The 12896-nt window shown below is 36.0% G+C and overlaps 1 protein-coding gene across 7 annotated transcripts in view; it reads left to right on the plus strand.

Moving 5' to 3' along the window:
- The window catches only part of CTNNA3 (catenin alpha 3), a 1730823-nt gene that overhangs the window by 44633 nt on the left and 1673294 nt on the right, over nucleotides 1-12896 (plus strand). For all 7 annotated transcript variants that reach the window (XM_041748054.1, XM_041748055.1, XM_041748056.1 and 4 more), the window contains exon 2: nucleotides 4562-4665. In XM_041748054.1, the coding sequence (XP_041603988.1) occupies nucleotides 4562-4665 (104 nt within the window). The remainder of the gene's footprint in view (nucleotides 1-4561; nucleotides 4666-12896) is intronic.

Consider the following 12896-nt stretch of genomic DNA (forward strand, 5'->3'; position numbering starts at 1 on the left):
AATGTGTATTAAAGACATAATAAGAGATCTAGAAGATATCTTGGCTGAATTAGGTTTGTCTTTTATCACTGTGTTGAAAAACATTCTTCTAGCAGGATTATATATGATGTGGATAATTTTTATTCTTAATTTTTTATTTTCCTCCAAATTCTGTTGCTCAATGTAGCTTTGAAAATCAATTGTGAATGGATTTCTGTGAAAGAACATGTTTCTAAAGGCTATGAAAGTCCACTTAGATCTTATTTTAGTTCACAACAGTGTCCTCTACTTTTTGTCCCTGATAGGAAAGAACAAAAGCAATGTCAGTAATCTTGACTTGATTTATATGTAGGATAGTACCTGTCATGAGGGGTAACAAATGAACTCCTTTGTGAGTACTCATTTGATAGAACTGTATGGTTATGGAGACTGAAGGACATATTTTATTATATATATTGGCTCTGGGCTATGCAGAAGGGTCACCATGGGAATATCCTATTTGTCAACTTAGATTTGCTTCTGTTAGAGGGAATCAAAGTGGTAGGTGAAATGATTGGAAAAAGCTAAAACCAAAACCATAACCAAGCCCATCTAAAACAAGACATTTCAATCCTAGAAATGCGTTTGAGAGAAACCATTTGGCAATAGTGATGGAGCCTTTCTTGAAACATAACTTCTATATTTAAGATCAGTAGCTGAGAAAAGAGATTATGTTTCTACTTTTAGGAAGGAAATAAAACCAGTGAAAAGGGAAGAGAAACAAGATAATAAAGGCGTAAATCATAGGGCTTTGTATCTTATTCATATATATGTGTTTTAAAACTATGATTTTTTTAAAAGAATGTCAACCATATTTATACATGGGTGGTTAGAATGCATAATAGTTATGCTTTCATATCTATGTTTTATTTGCATAAAAGGATATTTGTGCCTGGGTTGGGGTTTTGCCAGGTGCTGGGGGCTGGGAGGGGGGTGATGGGAAGCACTATTCTTACTGATTCATTATGCAGCAGAATAGGAGCAATTGATCATTTATAAGCAGATTTCTCTTCTTAATGATTAATAAGCTGTATCACCTTAGACAATTCACCCAAATTCTCTTGATCCCAGGTTCCTTACATGTAAAAACTGGAGATTAAAACGCGTGATTTTTAAAAAATTAAGTTTTAAATTTTAGTTCCAGTATAGTTAACATACCGTGTTATATTAGTTTTAAGTGTACAGTATAGTGATTCAAGAATTGTAAACATTGCTCAGTGCTCATCACAGTAAGTGTACTCTTAATCCTCTTTACCTATTTTACCCATCATCTCATCCACCTCCCCTCTGATATGCTTTATTTTAATTTTCTTACATTTCATTTAATTTTATTTTTTTTTAAAGATTTTATTTATTTATTCATGAGAGACACAGAGAGAGGCAGAGACATAGGCAGAGGGAGAAGCAGGCTCCCTGCAGGGAACCTGATGCGGGACTCCATCCTGGGATCTCAGGATCACACCCTGAGCCAAAGGCAGACACTCAACCACTGAGCCACCCAGGTACCCAGATATGCTTTATTTTAAATGAGTACCCTTAGTTAAAGCTATTTCTTTCAACAGGAACATTTTTTACTTGAAGCATATTTCAGAATACTTCATATATTTTTATATATATTCAGAATAAGAGTAATTTATACTTCCATTTGAAAAGAAATTCAAGCAATATTTTTTCACTTAGTACAATTTGAATATTTTTTTTTCCAAGGCAAAAATGTCTTTAAAAATTAAAGGAAGGGATCCCTGGGTGGCGCAGCGGTTTGGCGCCTGCCTTTGGCCCAGGGCGCGATCCTGGAGACCGGGATCGAATCCCACATCAGGCTCCCGGTGCATGGAGCCTGCTTCTCCCTCCGCCTGTGTCTCTGCCTCTCTCTCTCTCTCTGTGACTATCATAAATAAATAAAAAATTAAAAAAAAATTAAAGGAATTGTAGGCACTTTGTATGAGTGGCTTGTGGTAGAATTAAGGACAGACTAAAAACAGGACACACAGGATAGTCTGGAAGGGGGCAAAGAGGCCCTGAACAGGACTTTTGGGTTGTGTGTAGAAATGTGTTACATTTCAGAAAGCATACTCTGTCTCTGAAGTCAAAAGTGCTGGTGGGTTTTATATAAAATTCTCGATATTTATAGTACAGTTGACCCTTGAACAATGCGGGGATTCAGGGCATTGACATTCCCCCTCCCTGCACAATTAAGAATTGGTATATAATTTGCCTCTGTTTAAAAAAAAATTATGGGAGTGCCTGGGTGACTTAGCTGGTTAAATGTCCAGCTTTTGATTTCAGCACAGATCATGATCAGGGTCATGAGATTGAGCTCTGTGTTGGGCTCTGTGCTGGGTGTGGAGGCTGCTTAGGATTCTTTCTGCCCCTCCCTCTCTCTGCCTCCCTCAAAAAAACCTCCCTCAAAAAAACCCAAATAAACAAATTTGTTATTAATCTAAGAATTAGAGTTCACCAAAATAAGAGTTAATGAGGATGATTTTTTAGTTATAGGATGGTTTCATGTGTATGTCTCTCTGCATGCGTGTCAAGTGTACAGTGTGGAAAGGCTTTGGTGAAGCACTGATCTTTCCACTTCCACATACACATGGTGATCATGATTATTTTTGGAATACACACAATAACATATTTATGGATCTATGGAAGGATCCACTAGAGTAGGGGAGGTTGATGAGCCAAGAGATGCTGATTTTATGGAACTAGGCCAATGGGTGTTGAAAAAGTCTAGGAGGACAATGGGAATAGACTCTCAGGGGGAATGTTTGGGAGGGAATATGGGCCCTACCCTGAGACTCTGATATCCCTTGGGGTTGGAGGCAGTGTATAGAAAAAAGAAAAATCCTCTCTCCTAGAATCACTGGGATTGAAAGGAGTATTGAACAGATTGATTCTGCAGAAGAGAAGCACCATGAAAATGTGTACTTATTCTTTGCTTTCTTTTTTCCCTTTTCCCTCATTTATACTTGTGATAATGTTTGATGTATAAAGTAGGTATGGCAAGAGGTTCATAACAATAACCGATAATAAAATAAAACAATGATAACAATATACTGTAATAGATATTATGTGATATGATCTCTCTCTTCAAAATATCTCCTTGGACTCCATCTTTATCTTGAGATGAAATGAAGTGAGGTAAATAACCCAGGCGTTGTGATGTAGCATGAGCTTCTTTTTACTTTCTGATGATAAGGTAGAAGAAAAATCATCTGTTTCTGGACTGGATCACGATTGACTGTGGGTAACTGAAGCCACAGAAAGGAAAACATGTAGATAAGGGGGGGACTACTGAAGTACTTCCTAATTATTTTTGTTTTAGTTTCCATGGGTGCCATAGGGAATATCTGAATATTTTCTGGGGGGAAGAATCTTATGTTCTCTTACCTGCAAGTATAGGAAACTATAGAAGAAAGTGGGTAATGTCAGGGTGCCTGGGTGGCTCAGTGGTTGAGTGTCTGCCTTTGGCTCAGGTCATGAGTCCAGGGTCCTGGGACTGCGTCTCACATGGAGCTCCCTGCATGGAGCCTGCTTCTCCCTCTGCCTGTGTCTCTGCCTCTCTCTCTCTCTCTCTGTCTCTCATGAACAAATAAATAAAATCTTAAAAAAAATAGGTAATATCTAAGTAGGAAGGTTTTTGCATTGATAATAACACATATTTCTATAGACTTTAAATTTTTTTAACAGACTAAGTTGCATGTAAGTGATACATGTTTCTTACTGCTTATCTCTGTGGGCCTTTAGTAAATGCTTGACTGTGAATAAGTTAATACACATTTGTGGGCTTGATGGGCGATAGTTTTTATGGCCAATTTGTTAATTTGAATTATGATATAAATGCCACAAATGGTCATTTGAATTATTTGTGTATTCTTATGTAAAAATCTCACTGATTTTAAGATTAATGGTAATACCTTAAAGATGGCTAGTCATTCTTTTCTTATTTTGTCTTGCCTGTATAGCAATCTCTTCTCTCTTTTTATAATAACCATGACAATTTAAATTAGTCTATTTTCTGTATAGGAAAGTAAATTGCCCCTAGCTTTCTTCTTCAATCAAAACACTCAAGCAGTTCCCCAAACAAATAGAGATGTATCACGTTTTCCAAAGTCCTACTTGGCTCCTCATCTGAGTTATGATTAATAAGAACAAGCAAAATATGAGCGCTGGCTGCCTCAGTGCTATGATTTCTTAGAAGTCAGAGGACTTGCATGCTGTAAGTTATGTCTCACCAACTTGGCTGTTTTTTTTACTTAAGACTCCTGAACAGATGCAAACCCACCCTGGGTTATTATTTTAGTTATGAACATACTAACATAGATTACTTTGTTAGAGGATCTAAGCCTAGACCACACGAGCTTGGAAAACACCTAGGGAATATCTCATTTCTCTGTTGGTAGACTTGTCACCCCGATCCTCTGAGGGTTACAGTCGATATCAGGAAGAGGTGCTGAATACAAATTTCATGCACTCTATAATTTTCATTAGCGCTTCCCTTTAGAAAGTATTTTATTAATAAGTGTCTTTTTGTTTTTGTGCACAGGCAGCATGTCAGCTGAAACACCAATCACACTGAATATTGATCCTCAGGATCTGCAGGTCCAAACATTTACTGTAGAGAAGCTACTGGAGCCACTCATAATCCAGGTATTAAGACCATGGAAATGAAAAATGGGAAAAGTAGATAGCAAATCAAGGGAAGATTTGATCTTTATAGAGTGAATATGTCATCTAAAATTGCTTTTTAAAATGCTGTTCAAATATAAAGAGTATATATTTAGTAGTAATAAAATATTTTGGAAAGTACCCCTTCTCCCCTCTGATTCTATTTTAAAAGCAATAGCCATGGTGTCACTGGGTAGCTCAGTTGGTTAAGCATCCAATTCTCGATTTTGGCTCAGGTCATCATTTCTAGGGGTTGTGAGATTGAGCCCTATGGGGGTCCATGCTCAGTGTGGAGTCTACTTGTCTCTCTCCCTCCCTTCCACTTCTGCTCTGTCTCTCAAATAAATAAATAAAATCTTTAAAAAAGTAACAGCATAAAAATATATACATACAACTTTCAAAGTAACTTTATATGAAATCTCTTGTTTTATAGTCATGAAAACTGAGTGAAGTAGGCAGCATGGTTAAAACCATCTTTATAATAGATGAGGAAATTGAGCCTAGAGAATTTCAATGACTCGTCCCAAGGCACATGGTGGCTCATTTGTCAAATAGAAAATTATTTTTAAAACACCAAAATGTATGAGAAAAACAGCTCTTTAAGACACTGTGTGATGAAGTCTTTCATAAAGTCAGTAATCCTTTTATGATATACATCATGATTTTCTGACTTATTATGCAAGTCCGGATTTTATTTATTGGAGTTCTTAAAGCAGAGCTTGAAAAAACTTATATTATGCTATAGATTTAAATGTCCTTAACCTAAAATTTGTAAAGGAACTTCCCTTTAGGAAGTTTACCACACATTATACCTCCTAAGAAAAATTAACTTATTTTCTTTTATTCAACTATAATTATACAATGTTACATTAGTTTCAGGTATACAATATGATTCAACAATTCTGTACATTTCTCAGTGCTCATCGAGATAAGTGTACTCTTAATTCCCTTTATCTATTTCGCCCCATCCCCCACCATGTTCCCTCTGGCAACCACCAGTTTATTCTCTGAATTTATATGTCTGGTTTTTTGTTTGTTCATTCATTTGTTTTGTTTCTTAAATTCTACATTTAAGTGAAATCATATGTAACTTGTCTTTCTCTGACTGGACATATTTCACTTAGCATTATATCCTCTAAGTCCATCCATGTTGTTGCAAATGGCAAGATTTCATTCTTTTTAAATGGCTAATAGTCCATCATATATATATGTATACACATGTATTCATACATATATATATCTTCTTTATCCATACATCTATTGATGGACATTTGGGCTGTTTCCATAATTTGGCTAATGCAGATTGATGCTGCAATAAATATGGGGGTGCATATATTTTTTGAATTACTGTTTTTGTATTTTTTGGGTAAATATCTAGTAGTGGAATTCCTGGATCATATGGTAATCCTATTTTTAATTTTTTGAGGAACCTTCATACTGTCTTTCACAGTGGCTGCACCAGTTTGCATTCCCACTAACAGTGCATGAAGGTTCCTTTTTCTCTACATTCTTGCCAACACTTGTTGTCTTTTGTGTTTTTGATTTTAGCCATTCAGGTGTGAGGTGTGAGGGTATTATCTCGTTGTGGTTTTGATTTGCATTTCCTTGATAATGAGTGATGTTGAGCATCTTTTCATATGTCTATTGGCCGTCTGTCTGTCTTCTTTGGAAAAATGTCTATTCATATCCTCTACCCATTTTATAATTGGATTTTTTTTTTTTTGGTGTTGAGTTGTATAAGATCTCTATACATTTTAGATAGTAACCCTTTATTGGATATATAATTTGCAAATATCTTCTCCCATTCAGTAGTTTGCCTTTTTGTTTTGTTGATGGTGTTCTTTGCTTTGCAAAAGCTTTTTATTTTGGCACTGTCCCAATAGTTTAATTTTGCTTTCGAGTCCATTGCCTTAGGAGACATATCTAGAAAAATATTTCTACAGCTAACATAGAAGAAATTACTGGCTGAATTTTCTTCTAGGAATTTTATGGCTTAAGACCTCATATTTAGGTCTTTAATCCATTTTGAGTTTATTTTTGTGTGGTGTAAGAAAGTGGTCAAAGATCATTATTTTGCATGTAGCTGTCCAGTTTTCCCAGCACCATTTGTTAAAGAGACTGTCTTTTCCCCATTGTATATTCTTGCCTCCTTTGTCATAGATTAATTGACCATTAATAAGTGCGGGTTTATTTCTGAATTCTACTCTGTTCCATTGTTTTAGGTGTCTGTTTTTGTGTCGGTACCATACTGTTTGGATTACTGTTGTACTTTATCTTGAAATCTGGTATTATGATGCGTCTAGTTTTGTTCTTTTTCAAGATTGCTTGGACTATTTGGGGCCTTCTGTGGTTTTATACCAATTTTGGGATTATTTATTTATTTATTTTTTAATAGGAGCCCGCTGGGGCCCCGGGGGGAAACGGCCTGCGCCTCGCCCCCGGGATTATTTATTTTAGATGTGAAACATGTTGCTGGTATTTTGATAGGGATTTCATTAAACCTGTAGGTTGTTTTGGGTAGTATTGGTAGTATTCTATGAGCATGGGATATCTTTCCATTTGTTGGGTCCTCTTTAATTTCCTTCATCAGTGTTTTATAAGTTTTGAGGTAGAGTTCTTTCACCTTTCTGATTAAGTTTATTCATATGTATTTTTTTCTTTTAGGTGTATTTGTAAATGAGATTGTTAGATTACCCTTTTTCTAAGGCTTTGAAGCACTCAAAGGTTATTTGAGTGAGAAACTGCACGGATTTTACCTCTGACACTTTGTGTTCTGCTTATATTATTTGTGGGGTGGGTCATGGGGAAGGGAGTAACTCAGAATAGTCTTTGTACATGTTTTCACTTAGTACACACATAGTAGATATTTGCTACTGGGAAGACAAAACAAATGCTTCACTTGAAAGCTTAATCATGTACTTTGGCAGTCTTAACAGCACTAATATCTGGTATGAAATTGATACATGAAAACTTCATTAAAATCCCTATCTCAGCCACTTACTGAATGCTCTCATGTCAAAAAGAAACAAAAAATATATTTATTATTTTTCTGATTAAGTTCACTGAAAAAAATGGAAAGTAAAACAAAACCACAAGCAAAAAAGAGAATAAAAACCACTCATAGGAAGACACAAAGAGATGGAAAAATATTCCATGCTCATGGATTGGCAGAATTAATATTGTAAAAATGTCAATGTTACCCAGGGCAATTTATACGTTTAATGCAATCCCTATCAAAATACCATGGACTTTCTTCAGAGAGTTAGAACAAATTATTTTAAGATTTGTGTGGAATCAGAAAAGACCCCGAATAGCCAGGGGAATTTTAAAAAAGAAAACCTTAGCTGGGGGCATCACAATGCCAGATTTCAGGTTGTATTACAAAGCTGTGGTCATCAAGACAGTGTGGTACTGGCACAAAAACAGACACATAGATCAATGGAACAGAATAGAGAACCCAGAAGTGGACCCTGAAATGTACGGTCATCTAATATTCGATCAAGGAGGAAAGACTATCCATTGGAAGAAAGACAGTCTCTTCAATAAATGGTGCTGGGAAAATTGGACATCCACATGCAGAAGAATGAAACTGGACCACTCTCTTTCACCATACACAAAGATAAACTCAAAATGGATGAGAGATCTAAATGTGAGACAAGATTCCATCAAAATCCTAGAGGAGAACACAGGCAACACCCTTTTTGAACTTGGCCACAGTAACTTCTTGCAAGATACATCCACGAAGGCAAAAGAAACAAAAGCAAAAATGAACTATTGGGACTTCATCAAGATAAGAAGCTTTTGCACAGCAAAGGATACAGTCAACAAAACTAAAAGACAACCTACAGAATGGGAGAAGATATTTGCAAATGACATATCAGATAAAGGGCTAGTTTCCAAAATCTATAAAGAACTTATTAAACTCAACACCAAAGAAACAAACAATCCAATCATGAAATGGGCAAAAGACATGAAGAGAAATCTCACAGAGGAAGACATGGACATGGCCAACATGCACATGAGAAAATGCTCTGCATCACTTGCCATCAGGGAAATACAAATCAAAACCACAATGAGATACCACCTCACACCAGTGAGAATGGGGAAAATTAACAAGGCAGGAAACAACAAATGTTGGAGAGGATGCGGAGAAAAGGGAACCCTCTTACACTGTTGGTGGGAATGTGAACTGGTGCAGCCACTCTGGAAAACTGTGTGGAGGTTCCTCAAAGAGTTAAAAATAGACCTGCCCTACGACCCAGCAATTGCACTGTTGGGGATTTACCCCAAAGATTCAGATGCAATGAAACGTCGGGACACCTGCACCCCGATGTTTCTATCAGCAATGGCCACAATAGCCAAACTGTGGAAGGAGCCTCGGTGTCCATCGAAAGATGAATGGATAAAGAAGATGTGGTTTATGTATACAATGGAATATTACTCAGCAATTAGAAACGACAAATACCCACCATTTGCTTCAACGTGGATGGAACTGGAGGGTATTATGCTGAGTGAAATAAGTCAATCGGAGAAGGACAAACAGTGTATGTTCTCATTCATTTGGGGAATATGAATAATAGTGAAAGGGAATATAAAGGAAGGGAAAAGAAATGTTGGGAAATATCAGGAAGGGAGATAGAACATAAAGACTCCTAACTCGGGGAAACGAACTAGGGGTGGTGGAAGGGGAGGAGGGCGGGTGTTGGAGGGGAATGGGTGACGGGCACTGAGGTGGACACTTGACGGGATGAGCACTGGGTGTTTTTCTGTATGTTGGTAAATTAAACACCAATAAAAGTTAATTAAAAAAAAAAAAAAAAAAAAAAAAAAAAAAAAAAAAAACCACTCATAATTTTAGCACCAAAAGATGAACATTAATGTTTTGCTGTATTTACTTACAGTACAGTAAAATTATGGGTGATTTTTATTATTCTTAGAACTTCATAATATTAAAGAATATATATATTATATATAATATATATGTATACATATATATGTATACAGAGAATATATGTAAACTACATATAAAGAATAGATGTTATATATAATATATATCTTATATATACAGAGAATATATGTAAACAATTAAAGAATATATATGTTATATATAATATATATCTTATATATACAGAGAATATATGTAAACAATTAAAGAATATATATGTTATATATAATATATATCTTATATATACAGAGAATATATGTAAACAATTAAAGAATATATATGTTATATATAATATATATCTTATATATACAGAGTATATATGAACAAAGGTGGAAAAATACTTATACATATATGTTTTTATCTCACGATTCTATTTAAAATGATATTTTGACAACTTTTCCATTCCTTGTAAGCATAATTTAATAAAATTGCTATTTAATTATCTATCATATTGCTGTATCATAGTTTGTTAAAGTAACCTCCCATTTTTCGACATTCAAGTTGTTTCTCCTTTTTACTGTTTTTTTTTTAAAGATTTATTTATTTATTTATGATAGACATAGAGAGAGAGAGAGGCAGAGTGTGTCACAGGCAGAGGGAGAAGCAGGCTCCATGCCGAGAGCCCGATGTGGGACTAGAGCCGGGGACGCCAGGATCGCGCCCTGGGCCAAAGGCAGGCGTTAAACCGCTGCGCCACCCAGGGATCCCACCTTTTTACTGTTATAAATAAGGCTGTGCTGAACATATCTGTATATAAATTTTTGTCATCATTTTGAATTGTTTCCCTAGGATTAGTTACTAAATGCAAAAATAAGTGACCAAGATATGAGAATTGTCATGCTTTTTCATATGTATCACCAAATTTTTTTGTGAAATTTTAAAAAGAATTCTCACAAGTCATTTAAGATTTTGTTCCTGTGCAATTCCCAGGTGTGAATAGGGAAATGGCCTTCATTTTGATGATGGCTTGTAAAAGCTAGTACATTTATGTGACTGCATAATCCTTATTTGTCCCGTAACAATAGAACATTAGAATTGGTCACTTAAGACTTGCTAATCAGGAGACCCTCCAAAATGGTGGAAGAAGAGGGGATTCTATTTTCATCTGGTCCCTGGAAATCAACTAGATAGATAGTTATCAAATCATTCTGAAAACCTACAGAATCAGCTGGAGATCTTAGGAAAGAATTATTACAATCCTATAAATAAAAAAGCAACCACTTTTTGCAAGGTAGGAGGTGAGGAGACATTGATCTGAGGCAATACATTGGAAATAAACCTTGGGGGAGGGAGCCTCTGTAAGCTCAGTACCAGAAAGACTTATAAGCAGGAGAACATGAAATTAGAACTTTTAGAAGTTTACCTGAAAGGCACTCAGGAGGCAAAGCAAGGTGGAATCCCAGGTGGGACAGCGTGGTCTCAGGATCCCCGGGGTCACAAAAATAATAGAGGGGCCTGAGTGCAACAGAGTTCCCAGGCATTGCAGCAGGGAAGCCAGTTGCAAACAGAGACCAGGCACTGGCTTTCTGCTGGGTGTTGCCATAAACTGAGAACCACTGCACTATTGGGGACTAACATTCTCTGAGTAGGGGCCCAGCAAGAGGCAGAAGAGGGAGACATCCCCTCCCTACCCTAGGGGGAGCCTCATAGGTGCTGGCTGTAAGAGTCCATAAAGTTTGGAGACTTGAATCCAGGTGGAGTTCTTGGGTCTCAGGCTGGGTGACAAGAGTGCAGATGGAAACCAAGGAAACAAGAGTGATTGACCACTTTTCTGTGAGGGCTCACTGAAAGGTGAGGAACAGGAACTTAACCTTCTGGGCTAGAGATTGAGGTGTAGCCATTTTCAGCAGCTGCCCCCCTACCCCCTGATCCCAGCCTGTCAAGGGCAGTACAATTTCCCTCTGGGCAAAGACACCTGAGAATCTGTGTAACAGGCCCCTCCCCCAGAAGACCAGCAGGAACTTCAGCAAATACCAAGTTTACTTATACCGAACTATAAAACTGCAGCTCTTGGGGAAAGAAGTATATAGCATTTGTGTTTTTTTCTTAGTATTCTTTAGTCCTTCGGTTTTATTTTATTTTATTTATTTATTTATTTTTTAATTTTTATTTATTTATGATAGTCACAGAGAGAGAGAGAGGCAGAGACACAGGCAGAGGGAGAAGCAGGCTCCATGCACCGGGAGCCCGATGTGGGATTCGATCCCGGGTCTCCAGGATCGCGCCCTGGGCCAAAGGCAGGCGCCAAACCGCTGCGCCACCCAGAGATCCCCTATTCTTTAGTCCTTCGGTTTTATATTTTATTATCCTTCTTAGCTGTTTTCTTATTTTATCAATTTTTTAAAAGCCTTTTTTATTTTCAATTTTTCAGTTATGGTTTATATAGATTTCATTTTTGGCTTCCTTTCATTGTATTCAGCTCTATTTATATATATGTATATATATGTGTGTATATATATATATATATATATATTTTTTTTTTTTTTTTCTTTCTGACCTATTTTGGGAGACCTATTCTAGTTTCTTCTAACATGCAGACCAGATACACGCAGGATCTAGTTTACTGTTCTGTTCTCTTCAACTTCTTGTCTGATCTATTCTCATTTTATTCCCATTTTACCCCCTTTTCTTTTCTGTTTTGTTTCTGCTCTCTTCTGATTACTAGTATATATATTTTCTGGTATAACTACTATTCATTAGTCCTTCAGTTTTATATTCTTATCTTTTTCAACTATTTTCTTATCAATTATTTTTTAAAGTCTTTTTTAATTTTCATTTTTATACTTACAGTTTATATATATGTATATATATTTCATCTTTGACTTCATTTCATTGTATTCAACTGCAATTTTGTTATATATATAACAATATATATGAATATATGAATATATATATATTCATATTCTTGTCCATTTTGGAATCTAATTTCTTCTAACAAACAGACCAAAACACACTCTGGATCCAGTTTATTCTGTTCTATTCTACTTCTTGTTTGATTTTATTCTTAGTTTTTTTTCTTTTTGGTTTCTCTTCTCTTCTAGTTTGTGTGGTGTATATTTTCCTGGTGTCATTGTTGCTATATTTGTATTTTCTCTGTCTTTCATCTAATCTTTTCTAGACATAATGACAAGATGGAAGAGCTCACCCCTAAAAAGAGAACAAGAGGCAGAACTCACAGCCAGGGATCAAATAAATATGGATATAAGTAAGATGTTGGAACTTGAATTCAAAATAATGATTATAAAGATACTAGCTGGGCTTGAAAAAG

Source organism: Vulpes lagopus, chromosome 3, assembly GCF_018345385.1.
Source record: "Vulpes lagopus strain Blue_001 chromosome 3, ASM1834538v1, whole genome shotgun sequence".
In the NCBI taxonomy this organism is placed as follows: Eukaryota; Metazoa; Chordata; class Mammalia; order Carnivora; family Canidae; genus Vulpes; species Vulpes lagopus.